At 42.7% G+C, this 21,892-nt stretch overlaps 1 protein-coding gene across 3 annotated transcripts in view; it reads left to right on the top strand.

Annotated features, from left to right (window-relative positions):
- CHD7 (chromodomain helicase DNA binding protein 7) overlaps nucleotides 1-21,892 on the top strand; it is a 150,466-nt gene that overhangs the window by 36,104 nt on the left and 92,470 nt on the right. For all 3 annotated transcript variants that reach the window (XM_056522017.1, XM_056522016.1, XM_056522018.1), the window contains exon 2: nucleotides 11,035-12,836. In XM_056522017.1, coding sequence (XP_056377992.1) covers nucleotides 11,193-12,836 — 1,644 coding nt within the window. In that variant the 5' untranslated portion in view covers nucleotides 11,035-11,192. The remainder of the gene's footprint in view (nucleotides 1-11,034; nucleotides 12,837-21,892) is intronic.

Here is a 21,892-nt window from a genome sequence, read left to right on the forward strand (position 1 = left end):
TTTTTTTCCTCCCGCTATTCTCCGCGGGTTCCCCGACGGACGTCACACTGCCTTAGGCTGGGTTCACATCACGTTTTCTCTCATACAGGAGCGCATACGGCAGGGGGGAGCTAAAACCTCGCGCTCCCGTATGCCTTTCTATGCGCTCCCGTATGTAATTCATTTCAATGAGCCGGCCGGAGTGAAACGTTTGGTCCGGTCGGCTCATTTTTGCGCCGTATGCGCTTTTACAACCGGACCTAAAACCATGGTTGACCACAGTTTTGGGTCCGGGGAAAAAGCGCATGCAGCGCAAAAATGAGCCGACCGGACCGAATGTTTCACTGCGGTCGGCTCATTGAAATGAATTACATAAGGGAGCGGGAGGTTTTAGCTCCCCCTGCCGTATGCGCTCCCGTATGGGAGAAAACGTGATGTGAACCAGCCCTTACACAGGCCATATCCGCAGCGGGTTAGAGTACCAGGAACGTTTGTGATATTTTACTAGACTTATACACATACTGCAATGTTTATATTACTCTTGTAGGTTTCCATCAGCAGATTTCACTCTTTCGGCTGTGTTCACACCAATCAGATTGCTGCTTTCATTTCTCTGGTTGCTATGGGCAACGGCACCACTCTTCCTCCACACAGGTTTTGATGAATCTCCCCCTACAGGTTTTGCTGTGGATTTGCGGAGAAAGAAATCTGCCACGTGTGGACTTGATCGAATGGTGAACTGGCAAGGGCGGAATGTATTGACAAAAGATGTGCAACTGGAAATCTGTTCGTACAATTTTTTACAAGGCCCATTCATATAGATGAAACTGTTTCAGAAAATTTGGTCACAAATCTGGCATGTGTGACTTCACCCAAATATAGCTGAAAGCAGCTGGAATTTCGCTTGCAGAATTTCCGCAGTAGAAAATCCGCAAGCGCATTATGTTGCTACCTGTCGAAGTCTGTAGAAGCTTGCGGAAATTCCACTTGCATAGTTCCGTGGCGGGAATTCCCCTAGCGGAATTTAATCTGCGAGCAGCCCGTAGCGGATTAGTTAAGCGTTAACCCTAAAACAGGCCATACACGCTAAATCAAAATTTATGTATGTTTTGTATGACTGCAAATCAACAGAAGATGTCGAGAGAGAGAGAGAGAGAGAATGGTCTGGCATGTTGGATTTCAACATTTCCGATCCCATTGCTTCCGAGGAGATAAATGGCCTCCAGAAGTGTCTGCCCGTGGCATTCTCCCTATTTAGAATTCATGCGCACTCGCACAAGGTTATCATGCATGTGTATGGGGGAACCAGAGGCAAGAATTGTCTGTCTGGTATTACTTTAGATATGTCAGAAGTTTTGATCAGTCGGGGACTCAATGTGGAGACCCCCTACCGATCAGGAGAATCACTCCTGGCCTCACAGCAATCTCCATCCTGCGGCTACAGAGACTTCTAATGGGCAGGAAAGGAAGTGCGCTACTGCGTGCTTGTCCCCCACTCGTTCTCCTAATTGTGTTTACCACACAGCGTGCCTCCAGCTGTTGCAAAACTACAACTCCCAGCATGCACGGACAGCCAACGGCTGTCCGTGCAGGCTGGAAGTTGTAGTTTTGCAACAGCTGGAGGCACTCTGTTTGGGAACCACTGTCCTAATTGATGCGGGACCCCAACCGAGCGAAACTTCTGTGACAGGGACATGTTAACAACCAATCACGACTCGGCTTTCCTATCCTAAAGAGCTGTGGTAAAATGAAAGCTGAGCTCTGATTGGTTGTTATGGGCCAAACCTGGACCGATTTGGTTTCAGGCAGATTTATCATTCGGTTTGCTCGGTGTTAAAAAGGCTAGTGTGAACAGATGCCACAAAAACGCCCCCCAAAATTGAACACACACATCTGGCTTTTGTGGTGTGTGTGTTTTTTTTTTTTTTCCCAAGGAAATGGGTTGTGTGGCCGGCATTTCTTCAATGGTCACATTTTTCTCTATAGTACATTGTGTGGTTCACTGCAACAAAATGCTTTTCCGTAATTCTGTGTGTTTTGCGGTGGGGGAGGGGGTTGGGGGGGGGGGGGGGGGGTTGAATGAGCAATACCCTCCAGCTCACTAAGGTGACCTTTGGCCCTTTGTATCCTGTGACACTCAGCCAGGCTTTGTGTTGCAGTTTATTCATGATGGTTCTGTTTCCCCCATCACATATGCCACAGTCTTCCAAAGAGAGGAGATAAATTATTTTCAGCTGCAGCTCCAGCAGAAGAAAAGACCTTTGGAGGTGTGGAGAGGGGGGAAGGGTTGACCGCACATTCTCCGGAGGGTGGGCAGGTTGTTGTACGTGTGCTTGTTGGTTTACGTCCTCTTTCAGGCCAGAATCACACATGGCGTTCTGATCCGATTTTATGTCTCCCCTCTCCCTACAGCGCTTTACTGACGAAAAACTGATGATACCTCAAGTGAATGAGGCTTTATTGTGTAAAAAACAATGGGGCAGATTTATTGTTGGCGTTCTGGAGCCGACTGGTGGAAACTGCGCCAAATTTATCACACACGATCAATGCGTCGCATCTTGCTAGACATATGAGACGCTTCCTTGTGCCACATCTTGGCCGTCTTACTTCACACCTATATTTTGTGCCAAAATAATGACACACAACCATAATAAATCTGGTGCTTTTTACGGCTCGGGTTAGCTGCCCCTTTGTTCTGTTTTCCGCTGGTGCACAACAATATATTTCACTTTTTTGAAGAGATTTTTGCCAGAGTTGGCTGAACAAACCTTCCCGAAGCATTTTGAAGACTTGTTGCTGTGCACCCATCTCTGGGCATGCTGGGAGTTGTAGTTTTGCAGCAGCTGGAGAGCCGCAGGGGTGAGACCAGTTGACTGTGTTTTCAATGGGAGAAAACTGCAACAAGTTGGTTGTCTACACATGTACACGTCTACAGTGGCAGCAAAGTAGATAAAAACAATCTTATCCGTATACTGCAGATAAAATTGGCACAATGGGGGAGATTTATCAAAACCTGTGCAAAGGAGAAGTTGCCCATAGCAACCAATCAGATCGCTAGTTTCATTTTGCAGAGGCTTTGTTAAAAATGAAAGAAGCGATCTGATTGGTTGCTATAGGCAACTGGGCAACTTTTCCTCTGGACAGGTTTTGATAAATCTCCCCCAATGTCCGTGTAGAAATTGACCTTAGGTGCAGATTTTTGTGTTAAATTTGCTGCAGATTAATTGTGAATTAATTGGGGGGGGGGGGGGGGCTGGGTGCTGTTGGGATACCACGCCCCCTCCATGTCTAAGCGGCGGCAGAATACTCTTTTAAGTGCATTGATCGTTTTTCCTTTAAAAGGAATCTGTTTATTTCAGAGATTTATCCCCAATCACAGGATAGGAAATGCCTATTAGATCAGTGAGGTTCTTACCGCAAGGACGCCTGCAAATCGTGAGACAGGACAAATACGCATGCTCTCTATTCATTCTCCATGGTGGTGTTTCCCAACCAGGGTGCCTCAAGCCATTGGCTGTCTGGGCATGCTGGGAAGTGTAGTTTTGCAACAGCTGGAAGAACACTGATTGGGAAACACTACACTCATTGGGATACAGTTCTCGCCAGTATTAAGAAGCCCCATAGAGGATGAACTGAGTGCTTGGCTGCACATGCCTGGTACTGCTCCATTCAGAGGATGTTTGTCCTCCATTTTTGGGATCGATGTGGGTCCCAGCAGTCAGATCTTCACTGATGGTTAAGCTGTATCCTGTGGTTAGATGACTTTATAAAAAGAGAATACTTTTTAAAGGGGTTATCTGTGGTTTTTAAATTGATAAGTGATAAGCCATTAACATCAGATCGGCAGGGTTACTATGACTATGAATGGACCACAGGGTTTATGCAAGAGCTGCAGTCTCCTCTGTGTTTACCAGTCCTCGTCCCTCCATTGCTGTACTGTTAGTGGAAGTGAAGGGTACTGCAGGGTTCACTTGAATGGGACAATGCTGCAGTACCTGCTGCTGCTACTAAAATTACGGCTATAGAATGATGTCCACTGGTAAACATTGAAGAAGCTGTGTTGTGCTTACAAGCACTGCGGCCCTTTTGTTTTATATATGTTACTCACTAGGTCATACAGATGCTTTTTATGTCTTTTTTTTTTTTTTTGTCTAGTTTCTGTATTTGGCTCACATAACCCTCTGTTCTGATGCTCACTCATTCTGACATACACTACTTAGAAAGGGGTGTGTCCAAGGCAAACACTGACCCTGCCCTCATTCACTTCCCTCCTGAGTCTGCTGTGCTGTGCTAGGTCTCTTCATCCAATCACTGCAGGCTGCTCTATAACACCCTCCTCTCTGTTTTCATGCTGCTGTCGAGTAGGATAGGAGTGCTCGCCCCACTCTCACTTATTGGACTTTGTCCGCCTGTGCTTTAGCTGAGACAAAGATGATGATGCAGCCAGACAGAATTATGTTCTGGATGATACGTGGACCCCTAGTGGTCTTATTGATAAGCCATGATTTCTATGAAAAGGAGAACATTTTGTTTATGAAGTATATTAGAAAGGTTAATGTTTTGCCAAAATGTACATGTAAAAAAGTTTTGATTTTGAAAGTGCCCATTTAATCTTATTCAGGTGTTAGGGGCTTTACCTTATCTCAGCAATCCCCAGATTGCTCAGTCTCCTCCTGACTTTGCTCAGTCTCCTTCTAGTCTTGTGAGATTCTAGATCGTATTGTTCAGTTGTTTTTATGATCCCAGGGCAGAGTTTCTGGATTAGTGAATGGCAGATTAGAGGATTTCTTTCATGCCCCCTACCCGACAATACTGGTTTTTATTGGGCATCTACCTATGAACCCTCCAGTGGCCTCTTGTAAGCAGATGTGATTGCCAAGAGATCACTTGACGGGTAATGGCCGTGTGTTATGACTGCTCCTCGCCGCTCTCCTCCCATCATAATCTATCGAGCGGGGATCCAGTCTGTGCTGACACAGATAAAATCAACACACGCATGAGCTGCTTCTGATAACCCAAGGATCAGCAAGGACGCGGCTCGTATCGGAGCAGGATCTATAAAAAATTGTCTGTGCACGGACACTAAGCCCGCAGTGCTGGAGGGGGGGGGGGTAGACTTCTCCTTTTAGAATTTACAATTATCATACAATTTATAAGTCCAGCGTTATGGGTTTTTAGTACCCTATTCATTCTCTAGAAATTAGTGGAGAAACCTAGACATTGTTGTTTTGTGTAGTGTTAATAGATGAAGTATTTATAATATATACCTGGCCATGTAATTGTGAACTGGGATGCATTTGAGGAGTAGTATAAGGCTTTACCCACGCTAACGCCACGTCATGACCGCCATGTCGGCTCTGTTGTCAAACACATTCTGATGATCCCTGACGGACCCCTCTGACTGCACGGTTCACACTGTTTAAAATGAAGGAATCCATGACTAAATCGGCGTAACACGAGCGTAAACAGAGCCATTGGCTGCGACTGCTCAATTGGGGGTATTTATCAACAGAATTGTTTGTTTATTTTTTGGTGTAACTTTGGCGCAATTCTTTGGCGCGGTCTTTTTGCGCCAAAGTTTGGCGCATTCTCTCCACTGTCGTTTTTTAAACTTGCTCTAAATCACACGGTCCTGTGTGATTTTTGCTTTGGTCAGTAATTCATCATTTGCGCTAATCAATCTTTTGGCGCAATTTAGCAGAAATTTTGTACATGGAAAACACACACAGCAATGTCAGAAAATACATTAAAACATTTTTTCGTGAAAGCAGCAACGCCTCTGGGGCTGCGCACTACTATCCTGCGACATAGTTGTCTCTGAGGAACCTTCACCCTCTGTTGAGCCAGCATCGGACATGGCCACACAGGTTCAAGAGCACTAAAGGTAACCAAAAAAACAAACAAAAACACTTAAAGGGGTATTCCAGGCAAAAACTTTTTTTTTATATATTAACTGGCTCCGGAAAGTTAAACAGATTTGTAAATTACTTCTATTAAAAAATCTTAATCCTTCCAATAGTTATTAGCTTCTGAAGTTGAGTTGTTGTTTTGTCTAACTGCTCAATGATGATGTCACGTCCCGGGAGCTGTGCATGATGGGAGAATATCCCCATAGGAACTGCACAGCTCCCGGGACGTGACATCATCATGGAGCAGTTAGACAGAAAACAACAACTCAACTTCAGAAGCTAATAACTATTGGAAGGATTAAGATTTTTTAATAGAAGTAATTTACAAATCTGTTTAACTTTCCGGAGCCAGTTGATATATAAAAAAAAAGTTTTGGCCTGGAATACCCCTTTAAGATAAAAATAAACTCCATTTCACATGGTGGCTATAAACCACACAAAAGAAAGTAACTCACGTCGCTTGCTGATGTACTGCAGGAGGGACTCCGAAATGGCTGACTAAAATACGCTGTCTTCTGTGGCGGTAAGTTTTGTGTAAAAGGTGCTGTCAACAGCTGATGTCAGAGTTTGCGGCAAAATTACTAACAACGTGCGCCAAATGAAAAACCATAGTGAAAAAAAAGGGTAAAAAGAAACTGTCAACAGGCAAAATTGAAAAATACCCCCCATTGTGAAGAGGTCTTTAGCTGCAATGCCGGAATTGTTTTGTCTAAAACAAGACAATGCAGTCTGTTTTGCTCTGCAATGGAACGGCTTCTGTTGTTCTCCGTTATCAGCCACTCCGGGGTGGGCCTGGATAAAGAGCTGTGAGTAAGCGCGAAATTGCTGTAGCCGTAACCAGTATCCGTGACGGTTCTGTCTGAATAAAATAACTGAGATTTGGGGGAGTCCTGTGGGTCTCTTTTATTGTACGGATATATTGCTGCTGAAGTTTATACTATAGGATGGAGGTTTATAAATTGTGGCCCTCCAGATGTTGCAAAACTACAACTCCCAGCATGCCCGGACAGCCGTTGGCTGTCCGGGCATGCTGGGAGTTGTAGTTTTGCAACATCTGGAGGGCCACAATTTGAAGACCTCAGGTCCTGAAAGTGTGTCACCAGAGTTAGTGAGTTGATGTAGCAGAGCCAGCAGTTTATGTACTAGGGTGGAGGTAGTTTGGCTTTAGGGTTCTACCGCATTACTGACTAAGGGTACGTTCACACGGGCGGATTTTTTTTGCGGGTTTTCCGCTGCGTATTTGAAAGAGGGCGGGCTCTTCTCGGCTGTCCGCAGCAGATTTTCCGTGGTGGAATTCACGCTGCCGAAAATCCGCCGTAGTCCCTACTGACTTCAGTGGGGCTTGCGGCAGTTTTCCGCAGCGTAAATTCTACCACGGAAAATCTGCTGCGGACAGCCGAGAAGAGCCCGCCCTCTTTTAAATACGCAGCGGAAAACCTGCAAAAAAAATTCCCCCGTGGGTATGTTCACACGGCGGAATGTCCGTATGAAATTCCGCCAGAAAATTCCACAGGGACATTCTGCTGCACCAGAGTCCCATCAATTTCAATAAGATTCTACTGCACTGTGCACACGGTGGAATTTCCGCGGCAGCTGTTTCTGCCGCCGAAATCCTGGTTCCGGTGTCCGCAGAGAGAATAGACATGTCTATGCTTTCTGCGGACTTCGCTCGGAAATGCATTGCTATCTATGAGACTGCACCTTTCCTAGCGGTCCCAGCGCCCGCCGGACTTTCAAATGTGCGGAAAATGTCTGGGCCGAGATTCCGCACATTTTCCTTCAGTGTGAACGCACCCTTAGGCAGTGTTTCCCAACCAGGGTGCCTCCAGGTGTTGCAAAACTACAACTCCCAGAATGCCTGGACAGCCAAAGGCTGCCAAAGACTGTCCGGACCTGCTGGGAGTTGTAGTTTTGCAACATCTGGAGGCACCCTGGTTGGGAAACACTGGTCTAAGGGTATGTTCACATGTGCGTATTTTTGATGCAGATTTTTCTGCCCGTTGACTTCCATGGGTAGCAAAATCTACTGAAACAAATCTGCAGCAGAAAACATGCATGTGTGAATTATCCTCTAAAAGAGGGCCAGAAATTCAGTCCTACCCAGAAGTATAACATTTTTTATAGGATTCCCTCACAATACAAAAATGAAATCCCTATTTACATGCTGCCGAAAAAACAAAAACCTCCATGAGAAGAATGTGAATATTTTTATTATTCCTGTGGATTCGACTTGGAAAATCCACAACAACAGAATTTCACTGCGGATGCCTGGATTGTTTTTTAAATTTCCCCATTGAAGTCTCTTGGGACAATTCTGCAACAAACCCGCAGTTTATCTGCATAATAAGTTGGAATAGTGCAGATTATTTCCGCAGCGCTTGGATCAGACTTGTGAACAGCTCATCCACTCACACGATCCGGATTTGCTGCACGCAAATCCACAGCAGAAAATCTACAACGTATCCTCCATTATGACTCTTAGCTATAATTATCGCTTTTACTTCTGCGTAATTACCTTTAAGTCCTTTTCCCCGGTGCCAGTCTAGTCGGCATCCTATGTAACTCAGTTATAAGATGGCCTAAGAAAGAGCAATGCACAGCGTGTCTGTAACGTTCTATGTTCTCTTTCTATATTGCCTTTTGTATGCAGCTAGATTTTGTTGAATGTTTTTATAGCCTTTAGGTGCTTATTTTTTCCTGTGTTTCTTCTTTTAGAGCTTTTGTAGTTACATGATCTAAATTGACATTCGAGAAAGGGTTTCCTCTTGGTGGCTGCTCCGTCTTCAGGCACGGCTCACTGCTAGCGATTTGGGCAGCGAAGGGGTTAATCTCCCATAACACTCCTGCCGCCATCTGTGATGTAGCCTATTCCTGGGGAAAGTTTCAGAGGAGTTATGAATCCAGCTTCTTGTTCCCATTGCGTACCGCAGGAGCACCGGCCCACAACCATTAATGCTTGGAAAGAAAAATAAGATTATGCCTTAAAATCACAGTGACAAATTCCAAGCGTGGCTCGGATTCTTCAATACCCTGTTGTTCACTTTGGTAGCTGAATTAATCCTTTACTTTGCATATCGTTTTTTTGTAACGCCTTTAATCGCTCTATATAGTAATACTATCGGCTTCCATTACCTGGTAAGGGTGACCTTCCAGACAGTGCTGTTTCCCATAATGCTGCTTTCTTATGACTGGCGGGCTGATGTCTTGCAGGGAACATGGCCTAGTGTCTGTATCAGTGCTGAAAGGGTTACGAGCAGAAGCCATGTAATTCCCTGACAGCATTAAGCATCTGGAGAGTAGTCATCATCGTGTCTGGTGTTGCACATTATGTAATGTACCTGGCGTGAGCCTTTCCTGTCTTTCTTAGGCCTCATTCATATCACAGCAGTTATTTATTTACATATTTAATTTATTACTTTGTATGAATATATTTTGATTTATTTTAGTTTTTGCTGATGTGAGCAAAACAATAAAAATAAATCTATGCTGGATCTGCTACACAATGAACACAGATGACACCCAATGGACTCCGTTTAATGGGTCCCATAGGTTTCCATATTAGTATAGAATATGTAGAAGGAACCAGACGGCACTCACCAGGCAAATTGAATAGCGGTACTTTAATATCTCATGCACGGAGCCGCAGGCGGGTAGGACTCAGCGGTCGGCAGGGGGCGTGTGAAACGCCCCCTGCCGACCGCTGAGTCCTACCCGCCTGCGGCTCCGTGCATGAGATATTAAAGTACCGCTGTTCCATTTGCCTGGTGAGTGCCGTCTGGTTCCTTCTACATATTCTATATTGTTATTGTGTTACTTTGGACTGAGCACCTCGGAATATCAGCACCGTTGTCCACAGCAACACTGGTTGTCATCTAGTGTACCCATGCTTCATTGAATCCGCAGTGCAGTGCCGGCTTCTCCACTTCTCCCTTACATACCCGTTTCCATATTAGTGTTCAGCATTTTACCATGGAAATTGTTCCTAGATGTTTTGTAGTCTTTGTTCATTTTGGCAGTATTGGCAAGACTCCTAAAGGAACCTCTAGTGCAGATGTGATCTAGGCCTTAGGCCTGAAGTACACTTTGGTATCGAAATATCGATCAAACATTGGGCACAATATATAATTTGTTAAAGCTATAACCTGTATTTCTAAAAAAAAAAAAAATTACTTCTTCTATGGGATGATACGTACCAATAGAGGAGAAGAAGAAAAAAAAAAATTAAATAAATAAATATATATATATATATATATATATATATATATATATATATATATATATATATATATATATATAAATTTTTTGAAAAATATAAAAATATTTCATGTATTGTCAGTTTTTTTTTCTATTTCCCATGAATAAAAATGGAAATATTAAAGGACAAAAGCGGGGAAGTGTGCACGAACCCTGAAACACTACTAAAAAAAAAATGGCCCTGCAAGGTCTCTCTGGCTGTCAGCTGTGTTTTACAGCGTCTTCCTCGGTACCTTAATAGGCCGTCCCCTAATTCCATCTTGTGTAACCGCACCATGAATCCCATCATTCAGGCATCATCTGACCTTGAGTAGAGGTGCTAGAAGTCGTGGATTTGCGGTTGCTCTTAGAGGTGCGATCCACACATACCACGTGGTTTTTAGATGGAAGCTGGACAGTATACTACTGTATGAGGCATAAGGGAGGGGGGCTGAGAGCAAATCCTTCCACAAATCTCGTTTGAAATATATTTTCGGCTCTTTTAAAGGGTCATTTTCTACCTTCTGGTGTTTGTTAAATGGACTAGCAGATTCTGCTAACTTTAGCTTATCACGGCCCTTGATGCTGCTGCTTGCTCATCTGATTACACTCCTCGGGGGAATAAGGTTAAGGACACGCTGTTGGTAACTAGAGCATTTTCAGGGCTTTAGTTTAGCAGATGGGATGCTTGGCTGTATCCATACATCTGTCCGCCTGCTGTGGCAGCTGATGCTACGGCTGCATTTTGTTCTTTTGTTCTGTTCCACCCAACAAATGAATGCAGTACAGCGGCGTCAGTGTCTAAGTTTTTTTTATTTTTACTTTTTATTTTTACAAAGATGTTTTTAACTGCTTTCTTTTTTGTCTGGTACTTAAATTGAATTTTAATTATTTTTTCCCTCTCTTTTTATAGGAACAGGCACCGGTCTGCCTCACACTGCATGGTCCGAAAGAATTAAGACAATATGGAATGACATGAGAGATTAACGAAGGATTACTGGCTCTGAGGACAAACACCTCTGTTGGGAGGTGAAGCACAATCTCACGCTCGTGGCTCCAAAGAGAATCAAAATGGCGGATCCCGGCATGATGAGTTTATTTGGGGAAGATGGGAATATGTTCAGCGAAGGGTTGGAGGGCCTGGGTGAATGTGGATATCCTGAGAACTCTGTCAACTCCATGACTCCGCAGATGCCAATGGATCAGGGTTTTGGTTCTTTGCAGTCTCCACTCCACCACAATCCCAACAGTCAAAACCAAGCAAAGTTGACCCACTTTGATCACTATAACCAGTATGAGCCACAGAAAATTCACATGATGGACCAGCCTAACAGAATGATGGTTAACACTCCTGGGAATGGGATTGCCTCTCCACATTCGCAGTATCACAACACATCTGTTTCTCAGGTCCCCCATGGTGGTGGCCAAATGGGAGTTTATACTGGAATGCAGAATGAAAGGCACGGGCCGTCATTTGTAGACAGTGGTTCTATGTGGGGACCAAGGGCAGTGCAGGTGCCTGACCAGATAAGGCCACCTTACCAGCAGCCGCAGTCACAGCAGCAGCCCCCCACACCTTCCGGACCTCAGGGTCCTCCTCACCCGCAACATGTTCAACAAATGGGAAACTACATGGTTCGAGGAGATTTCTCAATGCAACAGCACGGTCCACTGCAGTCGCAGAGGATGAACCAGTTCACGCAAGGACAAGATGGTCTTAATCAAGGAAATCCCTTCATTGGGACTGCAGGACCTGGTCATATGTCTCATGTACCACAACAAAATCCCAACATGGGGCCCTCACTGCGTCACCCGGTCCAGCAATTTCACCACCACCCCCCCACTACTCTCCATGGAGAATCTGTTGCTCACAGTCCTAGATTTTCTCCTAATACTCCTCAGCAGGGTGCAGTTAGGCCACAGTCCCTTAATTTTAATTCTAGAAACCAGACTGTACCTTCACCTACGCTAAACAACTCAGGGCAGTATTCCCGCTATCCTTATAGTAACCTTAATCAGGGATTAGTTAATAATACAGGGATGAATCAGAATTTAGGCCTTACAAACAACACTCCAATGACTCCGTCTGTACCTAGATACCCAAACGCTGTGGGGTTTCCATCAAACAATAGTCAAGGACTGATGCACCAGCAACCCATTCATCCTAGCGGCTCACTTAACCAAATGAACACACAAACTATGCATCCTTCACAGCCTCAGGGAACCTATGCTTCTCCACCTCCCATGTCACCCTTGAAAGCAATGAGCAATCCAGCAGGCACCCCTCCGCCACAAGTTCGGCCTGGCAGCGCAGGGATACCTATGGATGTTGGAAGTTACCCAAATATGCCCCATCCGCCAAGTCACCAGCCCCCTGGCGGCATGGGTATGGGACAAAGGAACATGGGTCCCAGGAACATGCCGCAGGGTCAGACATTCATAGGTATGTCCTCAACACCAAGGGAGATGGGTGGGCATATGAGACCAAATGGCTGTCCTGGAGTTAGCCATGCAGATCCACAGGCAATACAAGAACGGATGATGTCTGGACAGCAGCATCCCGCTCATCAATCTTTTCAGCAGCAAATGGCAAACTGTCAGCCTCATCCAGCTATGCACCATCAGTCTTCACCGCCGTCACATTCTCATCACCAACCATGGACTTCGCTTCATCAGTCACCTCAGAGTACCCCCCAGAAAGTGCCTGTCCATCAGGTAAGTGTCTAGCACCGTGCATTCAGGACACTATGTACTCTGAATGTTTGTGTTTTCTGCTATTTTTTTTTCTACTTTATTCCTCCTCCTCCTCCTCTCTTATTCTTGCCAGTATGTGTGGCTTTCACAAAACCCAGCTTGTGAACTTCCTGCTTTGTGCACATTACTCTGATTTTTAAGAGGAGGCAGAGCGGTATACAACAACAGGAAGCCGTGTCTGTATTGTTTTGGTTGTGGAACAGCTGCAAGCTTTTACTTTGGAACTTTCATGCCTGAGACTTTGGCAAACTAGTTACTTGTTTATTGAATTTTGTATTTTTTAAGGTTAGAGTTCCCCAAAGCGGTGTCTCCTGGGCTGTTGCAAAACTACAACCCCTATCATGCCCTGACAGCCGAAGGCTGTCAGGGCATGATGGGGGTTGTAGTTGTGCAACAGCTGCGGAGCCATAAGTTGGGAAACTGATGTAGTTACACATTTAATTAAATTTTAATTTATTTTAATTTATTTATTTTATTTTTATTAATTTTATTTTTTATTTATTTTATTAATTTATTTTTATTAATTAATTTATTTTATTTTTTATTTATTTATGTATGTAATTTATTTTATTCATTTATATATATATATATTTATATATATATATATATATATATATATATATATAATTTTTTTTTTTTTTTTTTTTAAATGTTTTATTTAATTAAAGGGAAGGAAAATAGCCGAATAAATTTGGAAAATTTCTCACTACAATAACTTTGATGCTTGTCTACTGAGCTGCTTGTCAACTGTGTTGTCATGTGTAAAAGATTCCTATATATATATATATATATATATATATATATATATATATATATATATAATATTATTAATGACTGATTTATATTTCTTATACATCTGTTTCTGGAACAGCTTGCCAACAGATATGGTTGCACGCACAGCCTGATAGTTGCCACCATTTTTACCGAATTGTGAAAGCAAGTTATATAGTGGTGGTTACCTGTAAAATAATGAAGAGTTGGTTGACAAAAAGATAAAACACTTTAAAAAATTTAAAAATTTAAGTGCCCACTCCTCCTCTTTTACATTGGGATAAAATGTTTGCTCATATGGAACCAGATTTTTTTTTTTTTTTATGTATCGGTCCATCTGCTAATCTTATAAATTAAACACATTTAGGGTACGTCCACACGTGGCAGATATGTTTTGCGTATTCCTTTGCGTGAAATCTGCAAAAAAAAAAAAAAAATGTATTCACATTTTATTCACAGTGGCCTGTGGTATGGATTTAAAATCTGCAGCATGCCTGTTTATATTGTGTATTGAGAGGTGATTTTTTTTTTTTTTTTTTTCTTTCCCCCCCATTGGACTTTAATGGGAAGGTCAAAATTCCCAAAAATAGACTAAATAGCTTTTTATGCTCGATAAAGATTTGACATGTACATGTGGGGCCTGGATTGCAGTTAGGCTTCATTCACACTAGGGAATGTCCACCCAGAAAAATTTAGCATGGACATTCAGTGTCTCAATTACACCAGCATACCCAACCAGTGTGAAGAAGGTGCATAAATATATAACTTTTATTGATCCTCTAAAAGTAAAAAAAAAAAGGTTTATTTGTGTCTATCAAGTGCTGAAGTGATTATACATATAAAGTAAACCTGATAAAGCTGCTAAAATGCAGTATCAATAAATCATCTGGAGTGCACATCACAGATCCCCATGTTTTTAATCCTTACACATTCTCCCAACGTGTTTCTATTGTGTGTAATTGTGACGTCATCAGGGGAGTATCAAAATGAGAAAAATATTTTGAGGCAAAAAAATTTATAAAAGTTTCAATATATCAAATTTCCAACTAGAACAGTATACCAACAAGAATTGTGTACCAAGTATATCAAATGCACCTATATGTCAGACCATAGCAATAGGACTCCAATAGGGTCATTAACAGGACCTGCAAGAGAAAGTGCACATACATATCTATTGCAGAGACTGTAATAACCATGTATCACCTTGACCCATATGGTTGTTCTCTCACTCGACCCTCTAGGTTGGCGGTAGCCATTAGTAGTCTTGTAGTGAAGCTAACAGTGGCACGCTTCTGCAATACAACGGTGGTTATTACAGGCTCTGCAATACATATGTATGTGTACTTTCTCTTACAGGTCCTGTGATTGACCCAGGTTGGAGTGGAGTCCTATTGCTATGGTCTGACATATAGGTGCATTTGATATACTTGGTGCACAATTCTTGTTGATAGACTGTTCTAGTTGGATATTTGATATATTGGAACTTTTATACATATTTTCTTGCCCAAAAATATTTTTCTTTTTTATACTCCCCTGATGTTGTTGCGCTTACACGTGATAGAAACGCGTTGGGAAAATTTGTAAGGAATATTAAAAACTTGGGGATCTGTGATGTGCATACATGACACAGTGCACTCCAGATGGTTTATTAATTCTGCATTTTAGCAGCTTTATCAGGTTTACTTTATATGTATATTAATTTCAGCACTTGATAGACACAAATAAACCTTTTTTTGACTTTTAGGGGAACAAGAAGTAATATTTTAGACACCTTCTTCACACTGGTTGGGTCGTCTGGTGTAATTGAGAAATTGTATATTGTATGAAGGTAAATGGTTACGGTCGTATGCAGGACCAAATTGATGTGCATTATCTATATGGACATTCTGTGCACAGCAGACACTGACTGTTTTAGTCAGCACTGGGATTGCTCAGTTATGTGCAGTCACTATTGATGGCAGTGCTTATCCGAGCGGATTCCACCTAAAGAATGAACATGTACATTCTTTCCGTGAAGTCCGGAATTTGTATTTTTGCTGCAGAAAATTCACATGTGCGCACAGAGCAGCATAATGCCTGTTGGAAACAATGGGAGGCTGCTGCACCGGAATTTCTGCGCATGAAAATTCCGCAGTGTGAATGTATCATTGTCGCTCAAGACTGCAGTTGAAACTTGTAACAGTACAACAAATTTCTTTTGGAGATATTATCCCTTGTGGTTTCACAGTATCACATGTAGACAGTAACAGTGTATAAGCCTTATTGCCTCAAGTACTGCTAGCACACCAAAAACTACCCTTGTAATTACTACTTACACCCAGTCTGACCCCCCCCCCCCCCCCCAAATACCTGCTGAAGTCCATACAGAAGGTGGAATATAGTGGGTGTCTCAGATCCATATTTTGACCACACTAAATAATTTTCCCTAAACACCATTTGGGCTCCGCTAGATAATAAAGTGGGATGTGTGACCTGGGCGCTAAAACTTTGTTTGTAAATAGCTAAATTTTATCACGTTTCTCCTAGCCAGTCGTCTGCTTTTATTTTTAGCAGTTTCCCATTCATATTATCTTGGGATAAGGCCCCAGGAAATTCCAGACATTTTTATGCAGCTTAAAGAAAACTTTTTTTTTTTTTTTTTGGGGGGGGGGGGGGGGGGGTAGATTTTTTTTCTCTGTAGCGGCTACAGCTGTCATTTAATCCTCTACAAAGGTAGCTGTGTGCACTTCTGCTACATTGTAACTTTTCACTGGTAGGAAGCTACATTTTCAGGCACACTTGGCTCTTCCGTCATGGGTGCAGGCTTAACAGAAGACTGGACGTGCATATTGATTACAGTACCAGGGGTAAACTATAGCACGGAGAATGTAGGAGGCTTAAAACTGTTACCAGTCTACTGCTATTATATTATTGGGCAGGAAGAGCAAAGTAGATATATACAGAGTTGTTTCCCATGTGTTACACAGTATCTAATCCTGACCATGTACATTTAATGTTTATACCTCTATCACCTATATTTATTATAAAAAATCCCTCTCTTCATTAGCTCAGTGTTAGAAATCCTCTTAGGGGAATGGGGTGTCCCTCCTTGTAGTGGTGGGAGGTGATTGGTGTGTCTGCTCATGCAGCCTTGTCCATAAGACATCTCTTGTCCATGACTCATGACAAGCCTGATGCTGCTGCAGGACTAGTAAGTGTCCCAGCAGGTATAGGGACCCCTAGTGGTGGGATTTTCAGCAGTTTTCTTTATTAAATATTCAAAACATTTTAATCAGTAAAAACATCTAAAAAGTTTTTGGATCTGACAGTGCCCGTTTCAATCTTAGCACACTCTGGAATGCTAGGATAGCGACGTCCACCTAATTCCTAAACCTCTGCTTATTCTAGACTTGGGAGTCCAGTGGCCAGTTCTATCAAGGATCGACAGTTTTTCCCTATTTGACTTTACATACCTCAAGAAGTAGAAGTGTGTAGTGGATTCCAAAGCCTAAAATGGGCCGAGGTTCAGAAGTCCAGTGTACAATTGCTAAATTAGACCGCCCACTGGGATCTTAAAATAAGAATGAGCAGAAATTTAGACAAAATTACAAGTGGTGTCAACATTTAGGCTTCTTTTGCATAGGACAAGGCCACTGTGGATTATCCAAACGTAGATCCGCAGTGACAAATCCTCACCTAAGCTTGCGGATTTGTTGCACGTTAATATTCAGAGGAAATAATTGGACTTTTTTTCAAATTTACAATTGCAGATTTTTTTGCAGATCTGTGTTTTCGCAGAAAAATCATCAGAAGAGCAGATTTGAGCTTCTTTATTGAAGTCAGCATGGGGAATCTGCAGTATATCCAAAGCACAAGAAATAGATTTCGAGAAGACCCGTTAAAGTGTTCATTAGCCCTTTAGTTACGCCATCTTTTGATTAATTTTTAATTTATTTTCCCTTTTTATAACCAATGTTTATAGTGACTTTGTATACCGATCAGGGTAAATATGGGGAAACCCAATTCCCCTTTTCCTCATTTTTGATAACCCCCACCCCCTTTTTTTTTTTTTTTTTTAAACTAGTTATCTTCATCATATTTCCTATTTGCTCTATGCACAGTTTTCCAGTATTTGCTTTACCAATAAGTGGTTTCCAACCCAAGGTTCTCCAGTTGTTGCTAAACTACAACTCCCAGCATGCTGGGAGTTGTAGTTTGGCAACATCTGCACAGCCACAGGTTGGAGATTAAAAAAAATAAATAAATAAAGAGAAAGGAGTCCCCTACATGTGTATACCTTTTAATGGCCGAAAGTGATGACAAATAGCAAGCTTTCCAGTCTGCTCAGGTAGTAACCGTAGGATCCTAAGATGCTCTTTACACACATTGCAGCTCATTGAGCCCTCGGAATAAATGATTATTTGTCTTTCCTAGAGCATAAATTTCTACTTGACTTTTGGGACAATTTTTTATTTTTTCCCCCTTGCCTCAAAACCACAGTGTTTCCAATGATGACATTCTGGAAAGAGTAAATATAAAAAATGTTTAGTTTTTATCCCCTGGTAAGAGACTGGGTTCAGGTAGCTACCGAACACAAGGTATTTCTGTGAAGTTGTAGGAAATCTTCTGCCTTGTTTTCCAAGGAGGAGGGGCTGACTGTGCCGAGCTGGGAGACTTGCCCAGACTTCTAAGAGCGGGGAGATGGGGGCTACTTCTTCTTTTTATATCTTTTTAACAGACGCTCTGACATCTGTTTTATGTCTAGCACTTGATCACCATGATTTCTGCTGAAAAAACGTCAATGCAACAGATTCTCATTCAACACAATGTGTTTCAGCTTCTCTCCAACCAACTGGGTCTGAGGTCGTAAGCCTGGGCTGAGGCCACTTGGCTGCCTGTCACTAACCTGTCGGTGGAGGAATCATTCTGTGGGAAAATGGCTAAACTGGTCTTCGAAAAACAGCACCACACCTGTCCTCAGGTTGCGTGTGGTATTACAACTTGGCTCAATTAACTTTAATGTAACTAAGCTCCAATATCGCGATAAACCTGAGGACAGGAGAGGCATTGTTTAGCTTTATTTCTAATCCTGCTTAACCACTTTTTAAAGGGGGTCTTTGAAGATAGGAAGAAGGGGTTGTTTCCCTCCCCTCAGAAATGGTTAAAAAAATAAAATATATATCATGAGATGTATTGAACATGGTATTGCAGCTTAAGCCATATTCACATTACAGTTGTGCATTATGTGGTGCGAATACATAGGCAACCTGTCAAAATGGGAAGTTGATGCCTCCATGTACGGGCTCCGTTGACTTAGTGGCTTGAAAGCGGTCGTCTAGTAATCACGATCAGGCCATATCCCAAACATATGTGTTTGTACTGAGACTCAAAAGTGCAGCACACAACGCATTTCACACATACATTTGGGAAGGACTATGTTTCAGCCATTGAAATTAGTGGTGCATGTATACGTCCGCATCCCTTATTCACAGGTTGTCCATGTATACAGATGGCACAATCATATGAAGGAAAGAGGAGGGCAGCAGTATTGGGCCCGGACAGTGCTCCACATCCATGGCTCGTGATCATGTTGGGAGTTGTAGTTTTGCAGCAGCTAGAGACCCGCAGAGAGAAAAACTGGGCTATGACTACGCTATTACATTTTAGAATGGGCTTTTATATTATTATTTTAATATTGTATTATATTTTATATTGTGCTATACCAGTGTTTCTCAACCATTGTGCTTCCAACTCCCAGCATGCCCGGACAGCTTTCCGACTTGAATAGTATCAATAAGCTAATCTTAAGGCGCATTAGCCAAATGGCCAGTTATCCCCCCTCTCTCCTTTCTTTACCTTGAAGTAAAACCGGATGCTCCATTTTGGCTTTGTGATATAGCTTTTGTTTATAATGTAGCCAATACAGCTATGTCCTATTGGTGTTCCCCAACCTGTGGCTCTTCTGCTGTTGCAAAACTACAACTCCCATTGTGCATGGATAGCCACATGATTGGAATTGTAGTTTAGTATCAGTAAACCTGATGGGAGTGGTGCAAACACCCGTGTGAAGAGCCCAGCTCCATTGTAGGTCGAGCCTGTTGCATGGTACATGACTTTCAGATTTTCTGCTACCGTCACCTGTTGGTGGACATTAAGTTCCCCATGTAGGCCACAGCCCCTTTAAACATTATCTTAAAAGGGTTATACAAGGTTAGAAAAAAACTGAGCCAATTTCCAAAAACAGCACCACACCTGTCGTCGGGTTGTGTGTGATATTACAACTTCGCACCATTCATGTCAATGGAACTGAGTTGTAATACAAGACACAATCTGAGGGAAAGTGTGGGGATGTTTTTTGGAAAAAAAAGCGTGTGTTTTTTAATTTTTTTTATTTATTTATTTATTTTTTTAATCCTGGATAACTTAACATGGTTTCTTGAGGCAGACACTTTGCCTGTGGCTCTCCAGCTTTTACAGAACTACAACTCCCAGTATGCCAGGAAAGCTAAAAGCCAGCTGGGCATAGTGGGAGTTCTAGTTTTGCAACAGCTGGAAAGCCACTGACTGGGGAACACTAATGTGTATATAGTAGTATATACTATAAGCCCTTCACGCCAGTGCACAGCCCCTCTCCTCAATTGCACATACATAAGGGACTGTTTACCCTTTTACATGAAGCCCCCCATGGATGATTCCTCCATCTCAGGTACTCTGACTGAGAGTAATAGGTGCCGTTCGTTATGGGGGAGATCTATCAAAATCTGTTGAGAAGAAAAGTTGCTCAGTTGCCCATAGCAACCAATTAGATCGCTTCTTTCATTTTGGAAAAGGCCTCTGAAAAATGAAAGTAGCGATCTGATTGGTTGCTATGGGCAACTCAGCAACGTTTCCTCTGGACAGGTTTTGATAGATCTCCCTCCATGTCATAGAAACATAGAATGTGTCGGCGGCAGATGAGAACCATTTGGCCCATCTAGTCTGCCCAATAATCTGAATACTATGAATAGTCCCTGGCCCTATCTTATATGAAGGATAGCCTTATACCTATCCCATGCATGTTTAAACTCACTGTATTTGCAGCGACCACTTCAGCAGGAAGGCCATTCATTCCATGCATCCACTACTCTCTCAGTAAAGTAATACTTCCTGATATTACTGCAGAAACCTTTGCCCCTCTAATTTAAAACAATGTCCTCTTGTGGTAGTTTTTCTTCTTTTAAATCTCCTCTCCTCCTTTACCGTGTTGATTCCCTTTGTGTATAAAAGTCTCTATCATATCCCCTCTGTCTGTCTCTTCTTTCTTCCAAACCATGAGATTTTAGATGTTCCACAATCCTATCCTTAAGTAGGGTTTCCATTAATTTCCCCTTACGTCCTTACGAGGCCGGCTATAGCCAGTTTGCGGTATTAACATAACAATGGCAGTCAATACCGCATTCTTATTTGGTGGGTGCTGAAGTCACCTGACCTGTTACCAGAGGTTAAGATGTTGAATGGAGGTGATGTAGGGACGGGGAAAGGGGGGGGGGGGGGGGGTGAAGACCACCCTTTCTTTTCTGGGAGCTTCTGATGAGAAAATTGATTTCAAGCCGACCTCTACTGTGACTGTCTATAGTACAGAAGGTGCGGATATAGAAGCTGATATAGAAGCATCAAAATTTATCGGATCGGCGGGTGATTTCAAATCCCAAAAATTATTAGTAATGCATTTTACTAGGATAGCCTAGGCATTAAGGAGACCTCTAGGAGAAATAAGGGACAGCAAAAAGACCCTTTTCCTTAAATTACTGTAGATTTTTGAATTACTTTTAACCATCCTATATCTATGACATCACTTCCTGGTCCTATCAGCTTGTTTTCATAGGTCCGCTAGAAGAGCAGTCTCCAAAATGTGGACCTTAAGATATTGCAAAACCACAACTCCCAGCATACCCAGACAGCCGTTGGCTGTCTGGGCATGCTGGGAGTTGTGGTTTTGCAACAGCTGAAGGCGCCCTTGATGGGAAACACTGTCTTAAAGGAGATCTGTAGGATAGGGGATAAGTTTTAGATCGCGGGGAGGAACGCCCCCGTTCCTGTACATTGCCGTGGCCCCGTACAGGAGATTGCGAGGGGCCCCAGTGCTCGGACCCCCGCTATCTAAAACTTTTATCCCCTATCCTTTTGATAGGTGATAAAGTTCAGAGCACTACAGATATCCTTTAAGTAGAGGCATGCTGGGAGTTGTAGTTATGCAACAGCTTTAAGTCCACAGTTTTCAGTCTAGT

Source organism: Hyla sarda, chromosome 5 (genome assembly GCF_029499605.1).
Source record: "Hyla sarda isolate aHylSar1 chromosome 5, aHylSar1.hap1, whole genome shotgun sequence".
NCBI classification, from domain to species: Eukaryota; Metazoa; Chordata; class Amphibia; order Anura; family Hylidae; genus Hyla; species Hyla sarda.